Genomic DNA, 27,772 nt, shown 5'->3' with positions numbered 1-27,772 from the left:
GACCTATATGGAATTGACAGTTCAGGAAAGGAAATTCCCTGCTAAGCTCAGTCACTCAAGGACCATGATCTCTGGGACAGGGACAGCACAAGGAGTGGCCAAGTCCTAAGGTCATAATGATGCCAAAGGAACAAACAAAGAAGAACATTTGAAAAAGAGGCACATGTTAGCTGGCCCAATCTGAAAACTAGCAAAGTAAACAACCTGGACCATCCTCTGATTTTGGGAAGAGGAACTGAAATGAGTAATATTTCAAAGAAGAAAATGTTTAAAATATTAAGTTTTTGTTTGTTTGTTTGTTTGTTTGAGACCGAGTCTCGCTCTGTCGACAGGTTGGAGTGCAGTGGCACGATCTCGGCTTCTAGGTTCAAGTGATTCTCCTGCCTCAACCTCCCAAGTAGCTGGGATTACAGGCATGTGCCACCACACCCAGCTAATTTTTGTATTTTTAGTAAAGACGGTGTTTCACCATGGTGTCCAGGATGGTCTCCATCTCCTGACCTTGTGGTCTGCCCATCTTGACCTTCCAAAGTGCTGGGATTACAGGCGTAAGCCAACAAGAGAGCAATCAATGCAGCAAAGCTTTGAGCATTGCTGTTTTTGCAGGCATTAAAAACAGGGTATGGGACTGTGTTTTAGTGTATTAACTGTGAGAATTCTGGGTGCAGGAGATGACAATCCGTGAGTCCCATATAATGTGAACAACATGTAGACAGGTGGAATTAAGGAGAAGGCACGTGTTACTGAATTAGCAAAAACAGCACTCACAATGCTTAGATAGTCAAAGAGGCCTCCCAAGAGCTGAACACATTAAGTACAGGACAGGGGAAACTGTTCCCTTCCATTCACTAGAAACCAAACGTAAACGCTAATCCATCCAGTTTCCTACCATCAGTATTTTGCCTACATTTCTCTCTCACCTCATGCCGAGAAATCTGAGCCTGCAGCTCCTGTATGTTACTGGTGGCAACAGGTTTATCCTCAATCTCTCTGTGGGCTCCTTCTATCAGTTGCTGGAGATGTTTCATTTCTTGCTCATATTGTTCATACTGCACCACAGCCTCCTTTGAAAAAAAAAACATAGAAAGATAGACAGTTTTTTTTTTTCTCGATCAATAACTAGGTAAGTGATTCTGTAGTGTAACTCCTTTTTTTTTACCTGTATGGGTAAGGAATAAAGAAATGATGGGTAAAATTCCTAAATGGTTTGAATTCTTCATTTTACTTAGATATTTCAGAGCTTTCTCTCTAAAATATTGTAGCAAAATTATTGACGGAATCAAAATAGTTAAGTGGTTAGGATTCTTTCTCTCTTTTCCCTATCGATATCATCCTGAAGATGGAATATGATAGTCAGAAAGGGTGAAGCAGTGTAGGAAACATTATTTCATTTTTCCATCTAACAAATACTGAATATATAAGTAAGACACTTAACTAAGTGCTACAGTAGTGAATAAAAATACGAATTATGGGCTGGGCGCAGGGGCTCAAGCCTGTAATCTCAGCGCTTTTGGAGGCCAAGGTAGGTGGATCATGTGAGCCCAGGAGTTCAATACAGCCTGGGCAACATGGTGACACCCCCATCTCTACCAAACAAAAGTATATATACATATGAATTATGCATAACTTTTACCCTCAGGAGTTTTCTGTCCAACAAATTACAAGATAACAGGGGAAAAGGATAGTTGACCAAATGAGCCACTAACTATTTTAATGAGATGCTATTGATACAATTTTTGGATAAAGCAAGAATTATTAGTTGAACGGAAACATAAGGTAAATAGTGTCATTTCTTCCTGGTAAATGATTTTCTCTTACTAGGTGAAGAGACTAAGAATTATACGTGAGTGCATTTTTTTTTAGGCACTCAAAAGAAAATGGATTTAATGCCTCGATAAGCTGAAATATGAAAAAACTCTGTAACACAAGATAACAGTAAACCTGTATTATCAGTTTGTAGATGATTCTCAGGTGAATAATAAGAGATAAAAACATTTCATTGCATAGAAATAAATCTTTACAAGTTCTTTATTTAAAAATATCACTAAAAGATAATTTTCATCAAGGATATTTTTTATATAGCATTCCCCAGGCTTTTGTGGGTGATCCAAATGACAGCATTTTAATCTCCTTATTTTATAAAACCACAACAGCCTGTCAGATTCAACACCCTGGATGTGTTTTGATGGCTGAGCCCACACAATGCTAAGAAAAGAAGCCCATGATTCATCAGCAATTGCTCTGCTGGCGTGGGCACCGTTCACCTACCTGCATGATGTTGCACTGCTGGATGGCGGTGTGCTGCAGCCGGCTGGCCTCTTCCTGCAGCCGCAGAGCAGCATGACACAGAGGTAAGCTGGCGACCACATCCTCGGGGATCCGGAGGGCACTCTGGCAGAGCTGCACTGCTTGCACCTTCGGCTTCAGTGACTCCATCTCAGACAACAGATGCTGAAAATGCGATTTCATAGTTCAAAAATTTAATATTTAAATCATTTATTTCGCAAGCAAGAGGCACTTACTAAATTATAGTTATGTTGCAAGTTAAAAACATTTTGCAAAAACATTTTTAAAACCGTGTTGAGTTAGGGGCTGGGCACAGTGGTTCACATCTGTAACCCCAGCACTTTGAGAAGCTGAGGCGGGTGGATCACATGAGCTCAGGAATTCGAGACCAGCCTGGCCAATATAGGGCAACCCTGTCTCTATTTAAAAATAAATTTAAAAAAAAAACTGTGTTGAGTTTAGGAGGCATTTTTCCTTGCTATCCTCTTTTAAAAGTATAGGTCCCTGTCCCTATTTACTCCAAGTTAGTTCGGCTTACCTGCCGATGAGAGAGCTGCTCCTTGAGACTGAGACGTCCAACTTCCGGAGAAGTCAGGGTTGCCTGGGCTTGCTCCAAGGCAGTTTGTAACTTTTTCAACTCTGCTTCAAATTTTTTCATATCCTAGAGAGTAAATATCAATATATTGTACTTGAAGCCCAAAGTCATAGGTGAAGAATAACATCACAGCCAAGAAACCACATCACAGGTGAGCACTGTTTCCACAGTGGCATTTCTTTTAATGACAGACTTTTTTTTCTGTTTATTTTTTTTCTTTTCCTTTCTTTTTTTTTTTTTTTTTTTTTTTTACCTTAGCTGCATCTTGGAGGTTCTGCAAACGAATTTTGATCATCTGTTGCAACTCCTCAGTCTCCCGTCCCAGTTCTGCCACTTGCTGGGACATTTTTTCTGTACAGTACACGCTAGTGAGGTACTGTAATTTCTCAGTCATTACTTCCAGGTCACTGTGGATTTCTTTGGATTCTTCCAGCAGGGTCTAGGGTGAATTGTCAACATTCATGACATTGACATGTAGATATTCAATATGGCACGGCATAAAGCGCCCTGTGTAAGTTCTGTGTGTCCGTTATTGTGTTTCACCTTCGACCCCCCTGTGACCACTTTCTAGTTGGTAGTCACCTACTATTGTAACTATTTCACAGAAAAAGAAATCACAGTTCAGGAACTGTAAACAATGTGCAGAGGTCACATGTCATACTACGCGTGGGACCATGGGGCTCCTGCTCTGTCAAACCCAAGCTGCACCCTCGTGAGGGCCAGAACACAGGAATTCTAGCAGTGAAAAGCTCAAACATACTCAGTGTCTAATTCGTGTCTCTGGGTCTACCTTTTCTCATATTTAAACTAAAGAATTACTTTTCAGCTCTCATATTCTATAGCTAAGACTGAAGTTCATATTTACCTAAGAAATGAAAATAAGAACAAGAGTATTACAAGCAAAAACCTTGGCTCACTTCCTTTAAGAGACAAAGGGGTAGAAGATACGTGCGATAAATATCAAGAGAAGAAAAAACAGCCCTGATCATTTAGAATGCTATCATCTACTGGGTCTAGCAGAAATACAATGGATAAGTAACCATACAATGTACATTTCATGGAAAGTAGAATGAAACAGAAGCCAGTGTGAAGAGATGACTGAGACTTGGGGAAAATTGGGAGAAGGTCTCCGGGAAGAGTCACATCTGAGCCCAGTCAGAAGGATGTTTGCAATCTGACAGATGAGGGGGAAGAGGAAAGACATTTCACACAGAAAGAACAGCATCTGCCTAGGTACAGAGGTGGGTGAACCTAGAATGTGCAGTTAGTGGGGTGTATAATGTGTAAAGAGGAGAAATGAAGAATAGGATATTATTCTTAGGCAATAGACTGTATTTTTTTAATGAAGTACTTTCTTTTCTCGCAATAAATGTTTATACATATATATATTTAACAGATCAATATATATCTAAGCTATATAATAAGATATACTTAACAGATAAATATTTATCTGTATAGGATATATAATAAGATATATATTTATACATGATATATTTATCTTTTTTTTTTTTTTTGGAGACGGAGTTTCACACTTGTTGCCCAGGCTGGAGTGCAATGGCATGATCTTGGCTCACTGCAACCTCCGCCTCCTGGGTTCAAGTGATTCTCTTGCCTCAGCTTCCTGAGTAGCTGGGATTACAGGCATGCACCACCACGCCCAGCTAATTTTGTATTTTTAGTACAGGTGGGGTTTCTCCATGCTGGTCAGGCTCGTCTCGAACTCCTGACCTTGTGATCTGCCAGGCTCGGCCTCCCAAAGTGCTGGGATTACAGGTGTGAGCCACCACGCCCAGCCCCTATACAAGATATATTTATTTTTACAGATAAATATATATAGTAAGGAGATATATATATAATCTGTTAAATATATATTTAATGTAAATGTATAATTTAAGTATATTTATTAATAAATGATTTAAATATATATTTAATATATAAATATATTAAACAGAAAATATATGACTTGGAAAATATTGAAAATATAAAGAAGAAAACAAAATATCTCATCATCTTATAACCCAGAAATAACTTTAAGAGTTAACTGCTGATACATTTGGGCATATTTTTAGGTATTAATAATTGAGGCCCTAACATAACTATAGTTTTCCATCTTTCTTTTTCACCTGACATTAGCATTACTGGAAAAAGGTCCCAATCCAGACCCCAAAAGAGGGTTCTTGAATCTTGTGCAAGAAAGAATTTGGGGCAAATCCAGAGTGAAATGAAAGCAAGTTTATTAAGAAAGTAAAGAGATGAAAGAATGGCTACTCCACTGACAAAGTAGGGTGTTCCCAAAAGCAGAAAGAGGAATGCATCCACCTTAGGCATGATGTCTGCTTACACATAAGACAACAAAGCGAAAAATCGGCAGAGATGTGCTCTACAAGGGCCTGCGACAAAAGACTATTAATCTTTGTGTAACTGCTGTCTTCCACAAGAATCTATGTTAAAAATATTTTTTTAAATATAGATTCAAGAACGCTTTTATTCGTAAGATACCAGGACATCAGGACATTTCCTGAGTCTATTATTTCCCAGATCTATTAAGTCCTGGGTCTCTTTGGTAAACATTATCAATCTGTCTCTTTAACCATAATTATTCTGTGCCTAAGAATGCCTGACCTAGGAATGCTACTCATTTCCATTGACCTCATCCTCATTTACCCAGCCCCTATTCAGGCCCCTGTAAAGTCACTCTGGTTCTCACATCTCTGACATTAGGAAAAATACAATAGACTTTCTTTTCTTTCTTTTTTTTTTTGAAATGGAGTCTTGCTTTGTCGCCCAGACTGGAGTGCAATGTCGCCATCTAGGCTCACTGCAACCTCTGCCTCCTAGATTCAAGCGATTCTCCTGCCTCAGCCTCCTGAGCAGCTGGAATTACAGGCGCTCCCCAGCACGCCCAGCTCATTTTTGTATTTTTAATAGAGAATGGGGTTTCACTATGTTGGCCAGGCTGGTCTCAAACTGTTGACCTCAAGTGATCCACCCCCCTCAGCCTCCCAAAAAACACAATGGCTTTTCTCACAGTGCATTCTTTTTAAATAAACACAGGCTGCTTTACTTCCTAAAGGGTGCACGCAAGACCTCACCAAAATAGAGTCTACAGTCTGCGTTCTCTCTTCAGCTTCTGAACCAGATCATCTCAGGACCTGGTGTCTTTTTCACTGTGCCCCATGATGCAGTCAACCCACCCTACTGCTCAAGCCACAGAAGCCTGGGAATCATCCTTGACTCCTCCCTCTCTTTCACCCAATTCAAGTCTCCAAATTGGAGAATTCTAGCTGCTTAGTATCTCTTGACTTTGTCTTCTCCTCCTAATCTCCAAAGAGAGGCCTTGTCATCTACTGAAATACTGAAACCATCTTTTATATTGTCTTACCTTCCTCAATGTGTTTTCCAAAGGCTGCTAAATTTGCTTTCTGAAAATACAAGTCTGAACTTGTCCCTTGCAGGCAGAATATTGTTTCAGAGGCTTCAGAGTGACTTAAGGATAAGGTTCAAATTCCCAACAGACTTTGAGGATCTTTCTCTTATCTCTCTATTCTTATGTCTTATCCCTTGTACCAGCACCAAAAAACACTCCTCACGTTTACTGCTAGGATTTCAGCATGCATTTTTATCTAAACACATTCCACAAGTAGGCTGTCATGTTTTTCAGGACTCAGCCCAGCATCACCTTTTCCTGAGAAGCCTTTCTGCGCTTTCCTCTTAAACTCCTGGTGGGTGGTTGGGTTGAGGACCCTCCTGTGGGCTCCTTCAGCACCTGGGCCCTCTGTCTCTGCACTAATCACACTATATTGTACTGTCTCCTTCTATCTGTCCCCTCCCCTAAATAATAAACTCCCTGGGGTGGGGACAGGAAATATTCTTTGTACACTAAATGCCTACCCAAGGCCTAGTTTGGGAAAGGACTCTATGTTTGTTGAATAAATAAACAAACGCCTGTTATTTCCAGAATTTGGGGATGCCAAGGTGTTGGGGCTCACTTCAGGCCAGGAGTTTGAGACCAGTCTGGCCAGCAAGGCGAAACCCCATCTCTACTAAATATGCAACAATTAGCCAGGCGTGGTGGCGCGTGCCTGTGGTTCCAGCTACTCAGGAGGCTGAGGGACAAGATTCGCTTGAACCCAGGAAGTGGAGGCTGCAGTGAGCCGAGATCACACCACTGAGCTACAGCCTGGGCAATAGAGCGAAACACTGTCTCAAAAAAAAAAAAAAAAAAAAAGGTCATGATCACCTTAAAGACTTCATTATATTTTATTATATACAAATATTTACTCAGTAAAAGGTTATTTCAGATTTAAGTTTTCTTTAAAATTTCAATATAGTTATTAATACTGTAGAAAATATTTTCTATACTTGGATTATAGCCATAAAAAGGAGTTCAAAAGGAGGTCAGAGTAGCAACATTTTTTTTTTTTTTTTTTTTGAGATGGAGTCTCACTCTGTTGCCCAGGCTGGAGTGCAGTGGCATGATCTTGGCTCACTGCAACCTCTGCCTCCCGGGTTCATGCCATTCTCCTGCCTCAGGTTCCCAAGTAGCTGAGACTACAGGCACCCACCACCACACCCAGCTAATGTTTGTATTTTTAGTAGAGATGGGGTTTCACCATATTGACCAGGCTGGTCTTGAACTCCTGACCTTGTGATCTGCCCACCTTGGCCTCCCAAAGTGCTGGGATTACAGGTGTGAGCCACCATGCCTGACCCAGAGTAGTAACATTTTTGACAATCATCATATATTTTGTCAATTATTTTTCAAAGAGATTTTACCAGGATACCAGCAATGTTTGAGAGCTCTCACTTCCATAAATATGAACTTGAAAGAAACAGTTATGAACTTGACAGTTAACTTTGTCTTTCTTCCTCTTTTTTTTGGCTGAAATTTACATTTCTAGACTTCTAAGGATGTTGGCTTTTTTCATTGTTTTCAAATCAGTGGTAACTTAAGTCCTGTCTGTTCATATCTAAGCATATCTTAAAGCAAGAGATTGGAGTTGCTTAAGAAAGACACTGTGGGAAGAGTACACAAGATTGATCAGAGAAGAAAGGCTGTGAATATAGGGAAAAATTAGGAGCTGTTAAAGCATTCCAAAAAGGGAAAAATGAGCTCTTATCTAGAACCCTGTAAGCAAGAATGGATACGGGGATTCATTTAAAGGCCACAAGGATACATAAATAATATAAGAGAGAAAAATCTAGAATACTCAAAGATACCCATGTAACTCCAATAGAAGTCACCCTATATTTTATTATAAGATAACTTGCCCATTAGCTATCTGGGTCTAATTTAAGCTTAAGTTACAAAAGGATGAAATAATTTCCTGGATGACGTGACTGAGAGAAAAGGAACATTCTTCTCATGTAACTTCAGAGGAAATGAAGTAACATAGCCAGCATGTGGATGTGGACTCGTGGCTTGCTCTGGGCTGCCCAACCTCCTGTGGAAGGTCAGACGACAGGCCTGGGTGAGGGCTGAGGGAGGAGGCAGATGTATGTGCCAGATAGATGTTTGCACGTATGTACCTTAAACCATTTGATCTCATGGTAAGTCTGAAATACAAATGTTATTTACATCTTCATACAAATGATGAGAAGACAGAATTCAGAGAGGCAAAGCATTCTGCTCCAAATCACATAACCCTGCAGGGCGGAGCTTGATTTTCCCACCAGTCTGAGTGTGGAGTCTAGAATCTTTCCACATTTAATTGCATCTCTTCACAGGAAAGAACTTCCCATCAAATCCCTGCAAATAATTATTTCAAAGAAGCTACAGAAAATGAGTTCTACAAGGCTGATTGGTTTGCGTCTTGGTGTAAGGTAAGTTTAGGGAAGATCAAGGATATTTATTTATTCAATTTCATGAAATTTCACGAGAAGTTCCTTTCTGTCCAACTACTGAACAACTCAGGGGTACCTTAGCATTCTTTTTATCTGATAGCTCCAGTAATTTTACATCACGGCCCTCTAAGTGTTGTATCAGTCTGCCCGGTTAAATCAAATTGCCCTTGGTTACTTTTTAAAAATTATTTTTCCCAAGGTTACCTGATGCAAAAGATATTGTTCCCGAAGCTGGCTTGCAGAATTCCATGCAATAGTTCCATGAGCCAAGACTTTAGCTTTCTCAATCCACTTCAAAATTAATTCAAGCATTTCATTGTATTCTTCTAAATGTGATGCTGCCTGAAAAACCAATAACATTAAGATAACAAATGTAAACTTAGTTTCTTGAGCTATAAATCAGTCTTCTCTCTTTTTGGACACAACAATCTTAGGGGTTGATAGTTATAATATCTATGATATTCAATGGTATCAAAAAATCGTTTCCCTGCTGAAAATCTGTCAAAAGCTTCTCAGTGACCTTGGGATAAAGCTCAAATTCTTAATATGATTGAATTATTCCTCTTGTTCTTTCTTTCTTTTTTTTTTTTCTTTCTTTTTTTAGCCAGGGTCTTACTCTCACCCAGGCTGGAGTGCAGTAGCAGGATCATGGTTAATTGCAGCCTCAATCTTACAGGCTCAGCCTTCCACCTCAGCCTCCCAAGTAGCTGGATCACAAGCACGTGTCCCCATGCCCAGTTAATGTTTTGTATCTTTTGTAGGTTTCACCATGTTGCCCAGGCTGGTCTCAAACTCCTAGGCTCAAGTGATCCTTCTGCCTCAGCCTCCCAAAGTACTGGGATTGTAGGTATGAGCCACCATGCCAGGCCTTCTTCTATCCCTTCCTTCACCCTCCCCTGGGTAAGGAGGTGGCAAGTGGGGATTACAGCAGGCAAAGTTTCAATACTATAATCAATGGGTTGCCAACTCCTAGTTTTAACTTGTCCCTGATTATATTAATCGGTTTCAAAAGTCTAGTCTATATGCAACAATTATTACAGATGTGCAACCTGAACCTATTAAGTCAATGTAAGCTAATATATATGTAGCTTACTTAAAGGTACTTGAATTAACCCCAAACTGATTTCATAAAACATGTTAACGGGTGAATATTCATTTCACAACATACTTCTCCATTTTACAAAATATTCACCCCAAAGTCTGTTTATAGGACCACCTTTGTCAGTGACTTTATCATACGACTGGATATAAAAGAAGTGCAGGTTTACACCTAAGTCTTAGGAACACAAGTGTAGCATGAAATAAGCTATACCTAAACTACTCTCTCATTGTCCATTTTATCTTTTTATTTATGTTTATTTATTTTCAAAAGAGAAAAGCAGAACATGGAAGTTTCTGCCTTAGAGGATTTGGAATTCTGGTCCGGAACACATACCTGATTGAGTTTGGAGAGCCGATTCTCAGCTTGTCTAATGGTCTGCTGGTGAAGTTCAGTCAGTTTTCCTATCTTCTTGGCCAGTGGCTTACCCAGTTGGCCATTCTGTTCCGAGAATTTCTGTACTGCTGCATCTAATTCCATTAACTTTGAATTACAACCATCTAATTCCTCTCCCAGCACCTTGATGGTCATCAAAATGAAAGAACATTAGAGAATAGAAAATAAATTTCTTCAGGTTTTCCAAGATCAGACTGATTTTTGTCAAAGCCAAATATTATAATGAATAATTTTACTGTAATTCTACCATGATCAGGTCATTTTTGTTTCTTCGGTTGGAAAGGCAGAGCAGGATATGTTGTAATCCTGGTGTTTGTTTCCTATGAGGCTGAGTGAGAAGGCTAACATTTTCCTTCTGCCCCACCCAAAAAGGATTACAGTCCCTGAACTCATCAACAGAGGAAGAACACAGATTTAGCTACCAAGGACACAATTCACTTTGGAATTTATATACTTGCATTCCTAAATCATCACTTAGTCCTTTGACACTCTTCTTCCTTACACACTGGTGCAGGTATATTTATTAATACTGTTCAATTATAATGATAAATTATGGAAGAGGATCTGTGTAGATTCAGTTATAACATTTCTTTACTGCCTGCTGTTACTATTTGGCTTTAATAAAGGTTCCTAAAAGGTTTTTATCCTGTATACCCAAGTAAAACTGACTCCAAAAACTATTTAATTCATTCAGTAGCACCCTTTAAAATTCTACTTCTTACCTTTTGGTCAGTTTTAGCTTGAACTAAATTATCTGTCTTCGCTTTCAGCTTATTTAGAATAGTTGTGAGGTCTTTAGCTATCTTCTGAATTTGCCGGCTGAGTTCCTGGCTCATGGCCTTGCTCTGCTCAACTTCTTTTATTTTGTCTTGGATCTAAAAAATCAGTGAGAACAGCAAAACAAGCCATGGTTAAAATTGTATAATATACACTAAATGTCTCAAATGATGTTGACAAGACACATTTTAACTGCTTTGGCATTGATACCTTTGCTCACACCAGAGATGTACGGTTAGTTACAAGCTCTCCCGGCTTTCCCTGACTTCACTATCTTTATGTATTTACTGCACTCCTTGTGTTCCAGCAAAGATACAAGCAATGTGTGTAGAGGAATTCACTTATTACATATTTACAGAATACTCATTATAGATGGTTGTGTAGATAGCTGAGTTTGAATCCTATCTTCTCCATTAACTAATGTAATGACCCTGAGCACACAAACTCCTCTAAGCCTTTTTCTTCATAGGATGGAAAATGCTCCCAAACAGTTGGAGGAACACTGATTTGTTTCCAAGCACCTTTTAATCAATGACTGTTAAAGATCTGTTAACTCTTTTTGTAACTTTCCAACTACAACTCTATCATATGCCAACAAAGTATAAAGCACATCCAATGCAAAGGAAGGTGAAAAAAGGCAGTTAGCATTTACAAATTTCCAATGACTTCGGTTTGATTTGATAACAAACATTCACACTATTGCTTAGAATAAAATGCTGAAGAAAAGATGTTAAAGAGAAGAAACATTTCTTTATATAGTTAAAGATCTTTAAAAAAACCTCTTTAGTAGGGGGAAAACACACCATTAAAAGAGTGTTAATGATGTGTTTAACCTTCATTATATTGCGTGTCAAAGTAAATGAAATACATATGAATAAGTCTATGATAGGAAAATTAATCCAGAGAAAAGCTTACATTTGAACCAAAAAAAAAAAAAAAAAAGGAAGAAAAAAAAACCATGCCTGGGCACAGAGGTGTACATCTGTAATCCCAGCACTTTGGGAGGCTGAGGCAGGCAGATCACTTGAGGCCAGGAGTTTGAGACCAGGCTGGCCAACATGGCAAAACTTGTCTCTTTTTACTAAAAATGCAAAAAATTAGCTGGGTGTGGTGGTGCATGCCTGGAATCCCAGCTACTTGGGAGGCTGAAGCATGGGAATTGCTTGAACCCAGGAGGTGGAGATTGCAGTAAGCTGAGATTGTTTCACTGCACTCCAGCCTGGGGGACAGAGCAAGACTCTGTCTCAAAAATATAAAAAGACCATGAACTTGCCAAGTCATCCTTCCCAATAGATCTTCCAATGTCTAAGAAGAAAAACCAAATATATCAATTAAATACTTAAAACAGTAAATAGCACATATTAGTAGTTTAGGTCAAAGTCATGATAAAGTAGGATCGGATTTTGATGAGATTTTAAAAACACTTGCATCATACATTGAAGATTTCCAAAGTAGAGCACAACTGTATGAATTTGACAGTTCGTACAAATGGGATATTACTTTCTATTTCATGTAGCACTTTAGAATTGTAGTATGTCTTCTCTTTGTCTCATATAGAATGGTTTTAATTAAACTTTAATAGCTTTAGCACTAAGCCACTAAGAGAGTCCTAGAAATCTATTATATTTCCATACAGATGTTATTTGAGCCTATTTTCACTACATGAAATTGTGCTTTTCATGAGACCAGAGAGAGAAATCTTGCTCTGGTCTCAATACCAAAAAGGACTATGCATTTCTTCTTAAAGAAACAAAAATATTTGACACAAGAGGATTGACCCTATAAACAAAATAGAAAGACACTCTTGATCATAGGTTTACCTGATCACGGATCTTGAGGTCCAATGCTACTTCAGCCAACTGAAGGGAGAGTTCAGAAGGTAATATGGTATAAAGACCCAAGTACTTATCCTTCTGTTCTTCTGCCATTTTTTCAATGTTCTGTCGGTGATTTGTGGCTTCTGTTAGGAGAATCTGAAGAAAAGATCAAAATAAGAAATTTTGGGGAACCTTTTAAAGAGACTGTTATAGACAAGGCTGTACATTGTTCATCAACATATAATTAAGTGTGGAATTAGAGAAATATCTTAAAATAATACAACACTCTTCTTTTGTCTCTGAATATAAAGCATGTTCACTTTAAAAAACAAAGGAAAATCCCATGAAGTAATACTAAATACCTTCCATAGAACACATTTCTGAAATTTTTAAATTCAATATTCAATAAATATAAACAAGTATGTTCAATTAAAATCAGGGCAATTGTTTTTGAAATGAGGGGTAAAGAGAATGAGGAGATTTTTTTGTACCTGAAGTTCTTCAAGTTGAGCATCTATTTCTATTGTTGGATTCCCTAAATATTCTTTCGTTTCCTGAACCCAACATTTCACAGAATTGATCTGAGTCTCCACCATTTCTCGGTCCTTCAGCTCTTGCTTCACCAACTTTCCATTAGTCTTCACTTTCTCCTGCATGCTTCAGAAACATTACAGAGATAAAACAGAAGTGATGTGAAGTGAAAGGAACCCCCTAATACTTGACAACATTTTATCCAATACATATACAGAAATGGGAAATCTAGTATCTTTTTTGCAAGTAAAGACACTTCCTCAACACTGTCAAATAACACTTCAGTTCATGTATAAATGTCATATAAAGTGAATAATTTGTCCTTGAAAAATTGAGAGTTGACTGTCTCACATGCCACTGAATTGCAATTAATTTCCTATTTAACATAGCCTGGAGATTATTTCATTATTTACTTCCTCTTTGGAAATCTACTAAAATGGTACATTTAAAAGTAATGTATAACTGGAATATATATGGCTATCTATTAGAAAGCAGTTTTTAAAGAAAAAAATCAAGCTTTGGAAATTTCATAATCAATCATGTTAATAATGTCCAAATTTCAAGTCTTTATTTGAATTAATGTAAATTTAAGAAGTGTTAGGTTACCCCCACATCACCTATAAGGGAAAGAGGTGAATGCAAGGACATGAATGAGGTAATATTTGTAAATGTAGAAATTAAATTATCTATGAATATTTTTTCGCTGGCCCAAGAAGTGAATCAGGGCTGGTTGTATATCAACATTAACTTGCTCTTTCTACTAAATTCACTGCCAATCAATGACTACTATTTACCTGGACTGTGGTGTCATCTTTGCTCCTATATCCCTGTCACCCCAGATAGCCAATGAGTTCTCAAGCTTTATCAAATCTAAGTTCTGAATAGCTCTCAACTGTTTCCCTCTCAGGCTTCATTTCTCTTGAATCACCCTTCCTCTCCGTGCATCACCCAAGGAGCTCCTTGAAAGTGACATGTTTCTTCCTTCCTTACATGTCATTCCCCTGTTTGCAAAACTCAATGCCTAGCTCCAGGCTGCTCAGGCTTCTGCTTAAATTCTCCTTCTGAAGGGATGCCCTCTTTGACTCCTCTCCTCGGCTGCTTGTCTCTGCTTCGGATTCCCTCAGCTCCCTTTTCACACCTGACTGAAAGGCTGCCTTAGTTGCCTATCTCTGCTGCTTGACTGTAAACAGCATGAAGACGGACACTGAGTCTGCATGGTTCTCATCGTATCTCTAAGTACTGTGAGATATGTATTTGTCAGACAAATGATTGAAGAGTCAAAGAAACCGAAAAGCAAGGGCGATGGGAAGAGATCCCCACATTTTTAAGGTGGTGTGAAGCAGCACCTTCATACTCAAGTACCCTGCTTATCCCTTTAGGTCAAGGCCAAGTTTAATAACAGAATGAAAGTAGATGCTTCATTACTTCAGGCACCGATCTTGCATCGCGGTGATTTCCTGCAGGAGCGGCGGCTCTCCCCCGGGGGTCGGGGCGGCTCCATCCTGGAGCATGCTGAGGGCTTGCTGCCGGAGCATGCCCAAGGCCGACTGCTGCTGCTCCAGCTCCAGAACGAACGTGTCGTGGTATTCAAGAAGAGTTAAGAGTTCCGCTTTCGACGCCTTCTCTGCTGAACTTCCAGGTAGCTTATCTTGCAGCTGATCAATCACTTCAGTGGCCTTTTTAACCTGATGACAAATGTACGTACTATGAAGTTCAATAATAAATAAACTGAAAAAAATAGGGTCATTCCCATAAAAGCCACACACTAGTGTATGAAGCCAATTAAAGATGATGGTAGAAATTCCATATTTTAGGAAACTGGAACCTGAGCCACCGTCTTAACATGAAAGGAGATATCACCTCTGTACCTCTGGGTTTAAAGCTTTAATCTCAAAATAATATTAGGACAATCAGAGACTATACTTAATACAGAAAAAGCTTTTTTTCTTTTTTTAAACTAAGAAAACAAAATACTCTTTCCAATATTTAAGGTAACATAAATGAATACTTTTAAATCATAAAGGAAGACATGACTTAAAACATTAAACCTTTAAAAGATGGAAAAAGTGGCCAGGCAGGCATGTGGTGGCTCATGCCTGTAATCCCAGCACTTTTGGAGGCCGAGACAGGCGGATCACCTGAAGTCAGGAGTTTGAGACCAGCCTGACCAACATGGCAAAACCCCATCTCTACTACAAATACAAAAATTAATTGGGTGTGGTGGTGGGTGCCTGTAATTCCAGCTACTCAGGAGGCTGAGGCAGGAGAATTGCTTGACCCCAGGCAGCGGAGGTTGCAGTGAGCTGAGATCATACCACTACACTCCAGCCTGGGCAACAAGCAAGACTCCAAAAAGGAAAACGTTGAATATACATTTTCGGTAATGAGTTAAATTTCTGCTCATTTTCAGGTTTCATGGTAAAGAAAAAGTATCTTGTTGTTTTACAAGGCCAGTTAAGAAAACAAATGGGGCAAAATGGGCTTGTTCTCCTTTCAAAATCTATTTGCTTGGTTTTTCTCACTGAAATAATTTGACCGTGACTTGGGACTAAACTGCACATTGCATTTTGTACTTTGTTTCATAACTCAGTTTTTATGTCATTGAAACAGAGATTTGAAAGAGCCTTTATTACTTTCAGAAGGCTGACTTCAAAAAGCAGCAAAATACCATGTTTCAAAATACATTATAATTAGTGAGGAAAGAAAGGTGAGCCCATGGACAGTGGAAACTACCTTGTTGTTAAAGCCCATCCACTCATCTACTGCATCTTCCAGGATCTTCTCCTGGTCTTGGGCCACAGCTCGAAGGCGTGTCCAGCGCTGCCAGACGGTGGTCATTGACCTGCTCAGGGTAGCTTTGCTGGCATCATTTCCGGTTTTCTCCAGTTGTGAAGCTTTTTCCTCAAGGGCCACGATTTTCTCATGGAAAGAGTTAACCACGGACACTAAAGCCTAGAGTTGGGGGTGGAGGACGGAAGAGAGGAGACAAGGGAGAGATTAATTTTTTTTTAAGTTCTATGGATGTTGGTAAAGCCCAACATTACCTGCAAAAGGGAATGTTTCTACATATACATTTATTCTCCTCTAGGTACTCTTTTATGTTTATTTTTTAACCAGAGTTAGTCTTAAAGCTTTTTAAAGAGGTGAGGTGAATATTATTTATGTATTAAAAACAAAAGTGTATTTTGCTACTTGAGATGACATTTTTTTCATTTTTAAAAAGCAGCACAAATGTAAGTGAACCAAAGGTAATATTTTAGTATGTTACATTTTTTCCTTATATTGCTCTGATAAAGGGAGACTCCGTTATTAATTTTTCAGTTTTATTTAATCTGTTATCAACAAAAAGTATTTACTGACATTTATTAAGTGCCACATCTTATCGGAAGCAAATTGCTCTGAACATCTTTTTAAAATCTTTGCTATGCATTTCCAACGGAAATCCTAAAAGGTAACAGCATTTAATAAACTTAAAACTTCTATAAAATGTGGTTAAATGCATCCTTATCATATTGAAAAATTCCAGGTAGAAATGAAGATTTATTGATCATATTGCAAAGACCCATTACAATTATAGAAAAAGGATTTAAAAAAAAAAAAAAAAAAAAAAAAAAACAGCCCAAAACTCTGACCTTGTGCTCTGACAATTTTTCTTCTGCTTCATGACTAGAAGAAGTCTTCAACAAAGAAAACTCAGACAGTTTCTTTTCTGTATCATTCATCAATTCAATAACCTCTTCCCTTGCTTTCTGGTAATCGTGCCATTGAGCTGTGCATCTTAAAAGAGTCCAACAGAAATTGATAAGTAACATGAAATCAAGTATTTCTACATGAAGCTCTGGTGTCAGTATGTCTCATGATACTTAAGAGAGAAGAATGCATGTATGTGCTAATGTATGTCATTTGTGTATTACTACTTTCAGCGTAGAAATTCATTTCACTAAATATAAAACACAAAACATCCTGAAATACCTCTGCAAGAGATCCACTTGGGCACAAGAGTCCTGACTCATCCTCTGGCTCCTGAGTTCCAGAGAAGCCATTTTCTGTTCTAGGTCTTCTTTGCCTGTTGGCTTGATGAGTGGGTCCAGGGTGGCTACCAGGCCGCGGAGCTCCTCCAGGTTACTGTGGAACTGATCCTCTGTACTGAAAAATTCCGTGTGGTTTTTGAGATTTTCCTCTGCGCTCTCCACGTCTAGGCCATTGCCTGCCAGTTGCAACATTTCTTGGGCATCCTCAAGCCAGTCATTGGCCGCTTGAAATACCTGATAATACCTTTGACACTGGCTAAACATTTCAGTCAAGGTAGCCTGAAAAACAGCAGTTGCAAACATAATCAACTCTCCTTTGCAACGTATTTGCAGGAAAGAGTTTCATTCATTCATTTGTTTTCCAGTCCTCAGTCTCATGGGTGTATGTGTGTAAGTGCATTGATAAGCTAGGGGAATATTTTTGTGGTGCCATCCATCATTAGCCTTGATTTTTCCTTCTGCTATTCTTGTTATAATTGTATTATTGCCATTAAATTAAATAATAAGGACAGAGATGGGATTGAAATTTATTTCAGTATCTTGACTAGTTCTGAAAGTTCCCTCTCTAAGAAATAATATAATGCTTAGAAATATGTGGCAGACTGAACGTTTACCAAAGTGCAGTAATGTCTCCATTGGTTAGAAGTATAACAACACGGCCAAGCATGGTGGCTCATGACTGTAATCTCAGTACTTTGGGAGGCTGAGGGAGGCAGATCACTTGAGGCCAGGAGTTCGAGATCAGCCTGGCTAACATGGTGAAACCCTGTCTCTACTAAAAATACGAAAATTAGCTGAGTGTGGTGGCGCATGCCTGTAATCCCAGCTATTTGGGAGGGTGAGGCACAAGAATTGCTTAAACCTGAGAGGCAGAGGTTGCAGTGAGCCGAGATATTTTCACTGCACTCCAGACTCTGTCTCTCAAAAAACAAATTAACAAACAAACAAACATGGAAAGGAAAAGAAAAGAAAAGAAAAAAGGGAAAAAAAAGAAGTATAGCAACATCAAACTTCCAAACTGGCATTTACCAGACCACAGAGCCAGAGAGTAATTTCTGGAAGCGAAACAGTAACCTGTGTGTCTTGTACAGAGACTAAAATAGAAAAGTTGAAACGTTTAAGTCTGGAAGGCTGGTCCATTCAACTCCAGAAGGAAAAGAAACACTCTAACCAGCCATCAATGACTGGACAAGATAAGCTGTGACTGTGCAAGTGAAGATGCATAGAAAAGGTAGAGAAAGTACCCGTAAGATGAGCACCCATAAGATGAGCAGTTAAGGAAAGAACAGGGACAGCAAAGCATAGAATCAGCAGAGGAAATAAGAAATGCCCCAGGAACCATGGGGCATTTGGACGAAGATAATCAATAAGACAAGATGGCACAAGTAGAGACATCTTAATAGATTTAAGATTTTGGTTCAAAACTCACCAAAAGAAGCAAACTTACCTGACAAATGTCCTTCAAGAATGAAAATTTCTGGTAACTTCTGTTCTACTCTACATTCTAGATTCTATATGTCTATTTATACTAATAGGTCTAGAAAAATAGTTTAAAAAAATTTTTTAAACAATAGCTTTGAATCAACATGAAAAGGTTAAAGTGTACTAAATAGTTTTTAGTTTAAAAAGTCAGAATTTTACATGAAGAAGTTTATTATGATTTTATCCAATATTAACATTTTTACTATTGAAAGTGTTAACCTTAATCTTTGCGGAAAATAAAGTTAAATGAGAGCTAAGAGTCATCTGAGGTTACTTCGTGTCAGACCCGATGCTAAGAAGATAAACCTAATAAAAGAATCATGAATATCTCTCTTCTACAAAGAGGGACAGAGCCTTATAGGACGTCATTTGCCTGAGATCAAACAGCTGCTATTAAAACTCAGATGTGCCCTCCTCCCAGGCGTTAGCCGCTGTATTATCCTGATGAAAGCTATCTTTTACCTAAAGGGTTGGTTGACATCTCCTAGAATCAGAGGGACTGAAGACAGACATGGAGAAAAGGAGCCAAGAAATTAAAGGAAGTAATCCTCTAGCCACTATTTTTCTCTTCTTGTTTTATTTCATTTTACTTTATTTTATTTTTAGACAGAGTTTTGCTCTTGTTGCCTAGGCTGGAGTACAATGGCGTGATCTCGGCTCACTGCAAGCTCTGCCTCCTGGCGATTCTCCTGCCTCAGCCTCCCAAGTAGGATTACAGTCATGCACTACCACACCCAGCTAATTTTTTGTTTGTTTGTTTGTTTACTAGAGACAGGGTTTCACCATGTTGGTCAGACTGGTCTTGAACTCCTGACCTCAGGTGATCCACCTGCCTCAGCCTCCCAAAGGGCTGGGATTATAGGCATGCGCTACCAAGCCTGGCCCTCTTCTTATTTTTGAATGCACAGAACTTGCAAGCCCAGAGCAAGCTGCAATTAGGCCAATCTGGGAAGTTTTGTACATGCTCCCATTTCTTTTTGTTATCCCTAAGTCAAGTAATTACGAGTACTCCAGTCTTTCTTTTGCTGTGCTATAGGGAAGCAAAAGAAGGACAGCACTCATCCCCACAGAAGGGGTGAAGAGACGGGGCAACTAATGGGATACCCCACAAAAAAGTGGCTTATTAGCAAGGTCAGGGCTGCATTGTCTATCTGCCTCTCTCCATTTCGACTCTTCATCTAGCACTGATTTTAGAAATACCAGCCTTCACATTGTCTACAAAGGGCATCAGTAATTATTCACTGTTAATCAGTTGTACTATCAATGTACTAATACATAATATGAATTATGTTACCAATACCATTTATCATCTCTTTAAAGGTGAGAGATCACTGAGACATCACTATTATAAGCAAAATGAAGTCAAGATGGAAACCGCACAAAATGAACAGCATGCACATAAACAATTAAAATCACCTGGCCCAGCACGGTGACTCCCACCTATAGTCCCAGCACTTTGGGAGGCCAAGGCAGGCAGATCACTTGATGTCAGGAGTTCAGGACCAGCCTGGCCAACATTATGAAACCCCATCTCTACTAAAAATACAAAAATTAGCTGGGCGTGGTGGCAGGCGCCTGTAATCCCAGCTACTCGGGAGGCTGAAGCACGAGAATCACTTGAACCCAGGAGGCGGAGGTTGCAGTGAGCTGAGATTGCACCACTGCACTCCAGCCTGGGCGACAGAGCAAGACTTCATCTCAATTAAAAAACAAAAATAAAGTAACCATTTAAGTCACTGCTGAAGATGCTTCTGTGTAGTATTTAGAAAGAAATAATTAAAGAAGCAATTATAACCAAGCAAATGAATTTCTTGTACCTTGTTACAAATAAGCAGAATGGAAAAAAGAGAAGTGAAGTCCTATCATACCCACCTGTCTGGTGCGTAAGGCTTCCTGAATGTCTCCATCCAGCTCTGAGAGCTCAGCGAGGCTGTGTTCTAAATCCGCAGAAATCAGCTCCTTGGCCTTTGTGAACTTCTCCTTTTCCTTGTGACTCAGCGCATTCATGATTCTCAAGCTGGACTGGACCTCTTCCTGATGAATTTGGATCTTTCTGATTTCCTCTTGGATGTCCTGCAGGTTGAGGTCTAGGTACACCGGCCCACTGAGTTCTGCCTTCACTCTCCTCAGCCAGTCCAGGGAGCGACTCATCTCAGTCTGGAAGTCTATACTCTGCACCATTCGGCTTTCACATTCTGTCACCGTCTCACCAATGGCAGAAGTCAACAGTTTTAACTCCTCTTGCCAAGACTGGATCTGATGCCTGGCTTTCTCATAAGCCAAGGGGTCAAGGTGTGGGGCAAGATCTTCGAGATGTATGGTTACTCGTTTCAGTAGAATCGCCGAGTCCTGGAGGCTTCCTCCCAGGGAGTGATACATTTTGAGCTTCTCCTCTGCAGGCAGTGTTTCCTCATTCACTTTGGACTGCTCTTCTTTTACAGACTTCAGTTGTCTCTCTAGCTGTTGGCACATCTTCTCGTGTTCTTGGTAAGCACTGGTGGTGTCTTCTAATAAGCTAACCCTCTGTTCTGTTTGTCTCTTCAGCCTGTGATACAAGGTGACAAGGTGCAGCATCTTGTCTGGCTGCCAAGGCTGACCTGTGCTGCGAAAACCTTCTTTTTTCTGGTTCAGTTCATCCACTGCCTCCCCAAGGCCCACCACGTTGTCCAGAATGGCTCTGCAACCATCTTGCAGAGCCACAGCCTCCTCCACGGCCAGGTCGGTGGGAACTTTGCTCATCCTCGAGAATTGGGCTTCAAGTTCACTCAGAGACTGGGTTGTCAACTCAATCAAGGAAGCATATTCCTTCCGAGCAAGAATTGCTTCCTGGACTTTATAGAATTTGTCTTTAGCCAAGGCAACAATTACGTTAAATTGTTGGGGCAAAGTGTTTAGCTTTTCACTGAGGTAGGAATGATCAACTTCATTCAGTGATGGTAATATGGTCTGCCCAGTTCTCTGCAGCATAAGTAGAAGATTTTCATATTCTGGAGATTGTTCAAGAATGTGTTGGTATTTGGCCAGTTGTGTATGAAGCTCAGTACTCTCATTCATTAGGTTGATTTCAGGAAATGTAACAATATCTGCTTGTTTTAGCCAGTGGCAAGCTTTATCAAAATCTTCCTTAAAATGCTTCCTAGAAACCAAATTCTTCTCTAGTTCTTGTAACCGGTGACTGCACTTTTGTAAAACACCGTCATAGACACTCTGCAATTCCTGAAGCTTCCCCAGCACTTCACTCTTTTCCTGCTCTGTGACTCCTTTCATTAGTTCGCGACCCTGGGCCCAAAGTCCAGTGACCTCATTTTGGTAAGTCTTGAGGCTGGCTTGTGCACTCTTACATGTTTTGACTTGTTTGCTCACATCATCTGGTAACAGACAGATGTGTTCACGGAACATTATCTTTCGCTCGTGTTGCTGAATTTGGCTGGTGGCCTGGAACACTGCCATGAGAAATTGGCTTTTCTCAGACAAGGCTTTGTTTAAGTACTTTCTTCGCTGGCCCACTAAGTCACTGAGACAATTCACGTGGCTTTGTGCATCAGAGAGAGCCTTCTGAATGACCTGTCGCTCATTGAGACCAAGATCCGCCATGACCCTGTCTGCGTCCTTTATGAGTGATTTCAGGAGCATCTGCTTGGCCTCCAGTTCACTGCAGATGGCCAGGTGATCCATGAGAAGGTTCTGAGCCATATCTGGAGGAGGGCTCTGCTTAAGGGCCTCGGCGATGTTGGGTTGTTGCTCTTCTGCCCAATCCGTTAGCTCCTGAAATCTGGACTGCACCACATTTAACTCCTCCAAGTTGGTGACTGACACTTGGATTTTCCTTTTAATGAGGTCCTCAAGCTGAAACCAACGTTGCTCTAAATGACTCGTCTGTTCTTTGACTAACTCCTTGTCATCCAAATTCAGATGCTCTATCATTTTCTGCTTTTGATCTTTCAGATCTTCAATAGCATACTTTCTCTCCTGCAATGCCAGTGCTAACTTTTTCAAAGCTTCCAGGTGGACAGCTGTACTCTCTGCATCAGATCTGAAAATACATGGAAAGGTATAAGAGCAAATTAGCTGTAGTCAATATCAATGTTGGTTCATACTATGCTAAATTACACTTCACCATTTTCTTTTTGGAGACCAAGTTTTGCTCTTGTTTCCCAGACTGGAGTGCAATGCTGTGATCTCGGCTCACTGCAATCTCTGCCTCCCAGATTCAAGCTATTCTCCTGCCTCAGCCTCCCAAGTTGCTAAGATTACAGGCATGCGACACTACGGTTGGCTAATTTTATATTTTTAGTAGAGACAGGGTTTCACCATGTTGGTCAGGCTGGTCTCTAACTCCTGACCTCCACCTGCCTTGGTCTCCCAAAGTGCTGGGATTACAGGCATGAGCCACTATTCTGGCTGACACTTCACCATTTTCTTTAAGTGGATCTTCTGAGCTTAGAATAAATGGGAGTAGTTCAATTCATGGTTTATTGACAGAAGTGCTATAACTATGGAATACAATTCTCATCAGAAGTCAATACTAGAAGTTGAATCAAATCAAGTTGCCTGTTTCTTTCTGGCTGATAATGCCTTCCAATCAAATCAGAATATGCTTTTATCTTCCTCTGGCTCTTATCAACTGAGCAGAATCTATATGGTGACAAGATCCTTGGATGGTTTGTGTAATGTTAAACAGTGAGAAGCACTGATCTAGTGTACTCTAGAAAATGATACTGAAAGAAATTAATAAGTGATGCATGATTTGTGTGCTTTCTTTTATGAAGAGAGTCCAACAAAAAATAGAGTGCTAGGTAGTATGATCTGTAAGGTATAACCAACAGCTCTAATGGCTACTTAATTGTGTACTTGGATATTTTTTGCTTATCATTAGAAATCTTTAGTAATAAGTGTGAAATGTAAAGAATTGTCATCCCTGTGCTATGAAGCACACATAAAAAATGGAGTCTTACAGTCTTTTTTACTAAATGATCAGTTCTGAAGTATGAAAAGCAGAGTTGGGAGGCAGTATGAGGAGTTCTGTTTGGGACACAGTAAGTCTCAGGTGTTTGCGGGGCCTGCTATAAGTCAGAAATATGAGTTAATATTGACTGGACTAATCCCAAAGACCAGTAAAATGTGAAGTATCAAAGAAAAGCAAGCAGACCAGAAAATGGTATACCAAAAAAACCCCTCAAAACCCCACCATGAGTTCATGATATCTAGAACAATGTTTGCAGTTTTCATTGCTGTAAACTAGTAAATTGGTGCAGAAGAAGTGTAGATTTTAGCAATTATAGTGATCAAAAGTATGGAATGGTTTACATAATGATCCAGTATGTGTGTGTGTATTCTTATTTTTCAAAGAAGAAAGCTAAGAGGGGTTCAATCACTACAAAATCACAAAAGACACACATTAACTGAATTTGGATTGTTCACTAATTTCTAGACTCTTATAAGAAAAAAACCTGACTGAATTACACAGAATGCATTCATTACCTTATAGACGTAATAAGAAACCTAGGGAGCATATAGGTTCAAGAAAGATTCATTTAATGAATTCATAGATGATATCCCATAACTTGTAACTAAACAAAATTAGAAATATTTTTAGAATATTCTTTGAGGTCACAGAGAAAATGGTACCATTTTCAAACATTTCTCTTTTACCCACTGGTTAAATTAATATCGAGCTAGGAAAACCATGACTCTATATCCAGGTGAAAACATTAGGTTCATAATGATGTTTTACTTACCAATATTAATAATAATAAACAATAGATAATATACCTAAGACATTTTATTTTATTTTTTTGAGACAGGGTCTTGCTCTGTCACCCAGGCTGGAGTACGGTGGTGCAATCTTGGCTCACTGCAGCCTCCTCCTCCCAGGTTCAAGTGATTCTCCTGTCTCAGCCTCCCAAGTAGCTGGGATTACAGGCATGCACCACAACACCCAGCTAATTTTTGCATTTTTAGTAGAGATGAGGTTTCACCACGTTGTCCAGGGTGGTCTCGAACTCCTGACCTCAACTAATCCACCTGCCTTGGCCTCCTAAAGTGCTGGGATTACAGGCATAAGCCACTGCACCTGGGCACATTTTACATTTTTATAGATATTAGGAAATGTCTGGCTTAGCATTTTGGTGACCCATCGGATAATTTATGTTACCTGGCCAAGTTATCCCATTCTGTAGTAAATTTTTCTAGGAACACTTCAACAACATTCATACAGTCATGGTAATCTCTTGTTCTCTGAAGATCCTCTTCCCTTTGCAGGCACAGGTTATTAGACTGACAGCACAAATCGAGCCACTGATCATTTAAATGATTTATTTCCTTGTGTTCAGGCGACTCCTCCTTCTTTGTTAACTTATTCACCTTTTCTATTATGGTGTTCATGGATGCCTGTTTGCTCTGTAGTTTCTTAACAAAATCCTAAAGGATAACAGCAACAAAAAATATGTAATGTGTTAAGAAATCCCCAAAGAAATATAGAGAGTGACATAGACATAAGACCTTTGAACACTCTAAGTTCGTTAATATGAAACAACTGAAGAATGTACAAGTCATGGGAAACAAAGAGAAAATCTAAAAATCACCATTCCTCTTTATGAACGTTAACTCCCATGTGTGCGAGATTCAGGGTAGCTGTGGTATATTCTTTTATGGTACTATTTCCAAAGGCATAAAGAAAAACTAATACATGTGAAACATTATGGTCATTATTGAAAAAAGTCATTATCTTACCTTGAAGTGTGACCTTCGTTTTCTAAGGATTTTTAAAGCGTTCACGTTTTTCAAAATTTATTCTTAAACTAAGAGTGCTTTTATTCTCAAGATATCGGGACATTAGGACATTTCCTAGGTCTGCTAAATCCTGGGTCTGTCAAGTTCTGGATCTGTTCAGTAAACATTATGAACCTGTTCCCTTAACTAAATATCCTGTGACTAAGAATGCCTAACTTTCTGGGAATGCAGCCCAGCAGGTCTCAGCCTCATTTTACTCAGCCCCTCTTCAAGATGGAGTCGCTCTGGTTTGAACGCCTCTGACAGAAACCTTCCAAATGTAAGAGACAAGGCAAAGTAGCTTGGGTCACCAGGTGGGCAGTGGTGCTATGTACAAAGTTGGGGAAGGCTGGAGTACATTCGCCAACTGGAAAGGCAATGGTTTAGATTCATCTACTCCCTGCATACACAGCAAAAAGAAATCTCTAACATACCATCTCTGCCAGCCCAACACGTGGCCAGAGGATCATTTCTTTGGATAGTGATTCCTCCGAGGGGTTGGTTCATGGACTTCCATACTCTCCCACTGCTCACTCCCATTTCCATTTACTTCCACTACCCAAAAAAATCTCTTAAATCCCCTGACTGATATATGAAATTTTGTCCTTAAAGCTAGGTTCAATCACAATTAAAATGTTAATAAAACAATAGTATCATCTTGAATGTTTTAAGTATGTGTATATCTAAAACAAATACAGCAAAATATTAGCATTGTTTATTATCTCTGAATGGTAGTAGCATAAGTGATTTAAATTTGCTTAAGACATTTCTGTATTTACTAAGCCTTTTATAATAAAACTTTTCTTATAAAATACATTTTAAAAAATTAAATTTCTAGGATGGTTCACAATTTTTTTTTTAAAAGTTCATGCTTTTGGGAAAAAAAAAAATCTTATTATCCCTATCCCTATTCTCTTTTTTTTTCTGTACTTGCAAACAGCACTTCAGTAAACAATATATTATTATTGACTCCTAATCATGGAGGAAAAAAAAATCTTAAAGTTTGTTAAAAATCTGACCCAACTTCCAATCAAGTTAATACACTTTTAATTTTCTTTTTTCTTTCTTTCTCTCTCTCTCTCTTTTTTTTTTTTTTTTTTTTTTTTTTGAGACAGAGTCTCTCTCTGTGGCCCAGGCTGGCTCACTGCAACCTCCATCTCCCAAGTTCAAATGATTCTCGTGCCTCAGCCTCCCAAGTAGCTGGGATTATAGGCATGTGCCATGCAAGGCTAATTTTTGTATTTTTAGTAGAGATGGGGTTTCACCATGTTGGCCAGCCTGGTCTCAAACTCCTGGCCTCAAGTGATCTGCCCACCTCAGCTTCCAAAAGTGCTAGGATTACAGGCATGAGCCACCACACCTGCTGAATTTTCTATGTATTGTAAATTATTTGAATTATATATAAATATGTAATACAAACTGCATTTATATTATACTTTAAATGAATTACATATAGCTCAAATATAGAATTAATGAATTGATAAGCTTACCGTCCTACAGCTTTAGCATAATATGGTGATGAAAATCTAAAAAGTAATAATGTTCCTTGTTTGCTTAGTCACAGAGTCTTCTGACTAAGCAGTCTACTCTGTAGACTAAATCACACCTGCTTTTTATAGGAACAATGCAGAGAATGAATGTCTTCTGGTGCAAGTGGCCATCTGAAGCTTCAGTAATATATTTGAATGTTTACTTTATAATCTATTTTCCCTGGCACCAAGTGAAATTTGTTCAGATTTCCTATTCCTTAAAGCAGTGGTCCCCAAACTTTTTGGCACCTGGCATGGGTTTTGTGGAAGACAATTTTTCCATGAACGGGGCTGGAGGGGGATGGTTTCAGGATGAAGCTGTTCCACCTCGAATCATCAGACGTTAGTTAGATTATCATAAGGAGCATGTGCTTGCATGCGCAATTCACAGTAGGGTTTGCACTATGAGACTCTGATGCGGCCTCTGATCTGACAGGAGGTGGAGCTCAGGCAGTAATGCTTGCTCACCCCCCACTGTGCGGCCAGGTTCCTAACAGGACATGGACTCGTACTGGTCCATAATCTGGGGGCTGGGGACCCCTGTCTTAAAGAGTTGTATTAATGTCTAAGGATTGACAAACACTCAGGCATATTGAATACACTGAACACATTTC

At 39.3% G+C, this 27,772-nt stretch overlaps 1 protein-coding gene and 1 long non-coding RNA gene across 18 annotated transcripts in view; one reads left to right on the top strand and one right to left on the bottom strand.

Moving 5' to 3' along the window:
* SYNE1 (spectrin repeat containing nuclear envelope protein 1) overlaps positions 1–27,772 on the bottom strand; it is a 527,413-nt gene that overhangs the window by 185,423 nt on the left and 314,218 nt on the right. For 16 of the 17 annotated variants that reach the window (XM_008007617.3, XM_073022337.1, XM_073022331.1 and 13 more), the window contains 15 exons: positions 25,013–25,278; positions 20,731–22,891; positions 17,318–17,655; positions 16,978–17,122; positions 16,079–16,297; positions 14,771–15,030; positions 13,306–13,471; positions 12,818–12,970; positions 10,943–11,095; positions 10,161–10,343; positions 8,930–9,067; positions 3,135–3,320; positions 2,825–2,947; positions 2,269–2,451; positions 921–1,064 (listed from right to left, as the gene is read on the bottom strand). In XM_008007617.3, the coding sequence (XP_008005808.3) occupies positions 921–1,064; positions 2,269–2,451; positions 2,825–2,947; positions 3,135–3,320; positions 8,930–9,067; positions 10,161–10,343; positions 10,943–11,095; positions 12,818–12,970; positions 13,306–13,471; positions 14,771–15,030; positions 16,079–16,297; positions 16,978–17,122; positions 17,318–17,655; positions 20,731–22,891; positions 25,013–25,278 (4,818 nt within the window). Of the gene's footprint in view, positions 1–920; positions 1,065–2,268; positions 2,452–2,824; positions 2,948–3,134; positions 3,321–6,263; positions 6,377–8,929; positions 9,068–10,160; positions 10,344–10,942; positions 11,096–12,817; positions 12,971–13,305; positions 13,472–14,770; positions 15,031–16,078; positions 16,298–16,977; positions 17,123–17,317; positions 17,656–20,730; positions 22,892–25,012; positions 25,279–27,772 lie in introns of those variants that run through there. The other variant, XM_073022339.1, reaches the window with a different exon arrangement.
* On the top strand, positions 8,014–20,720 carry LOC140713144 (uncharacterized). The gene is made up of 3 exons (XR_012095009.1): positions 8,014–8,334; positions 8,609–8,704; positions 20,179–20,720. It is a non-coding gene; the product is annotated as an uncharacterized lncRNA (long non-coding RNA).

This window comes from Chlorocebus sabaeus, chromosome 13, assembly GCF_047675955.1.
Source record: "Chlorocebus sabaeus isolate Y175 chromosome 13, mChlSab1.0.hap1, whole genome shotgun sequence".
Classification (NCBI taxonomy): Eukaryota; Metazoa; Chordata; class Mammalia; order Primates; family Cercopithecidae; genus Chlorocebus; species Chlorocebus sabaeus.
Note: the sequence above shows the minus strand (reverse complement) of the source record. Positions and strands in the feature narration are given on the sequence as shown.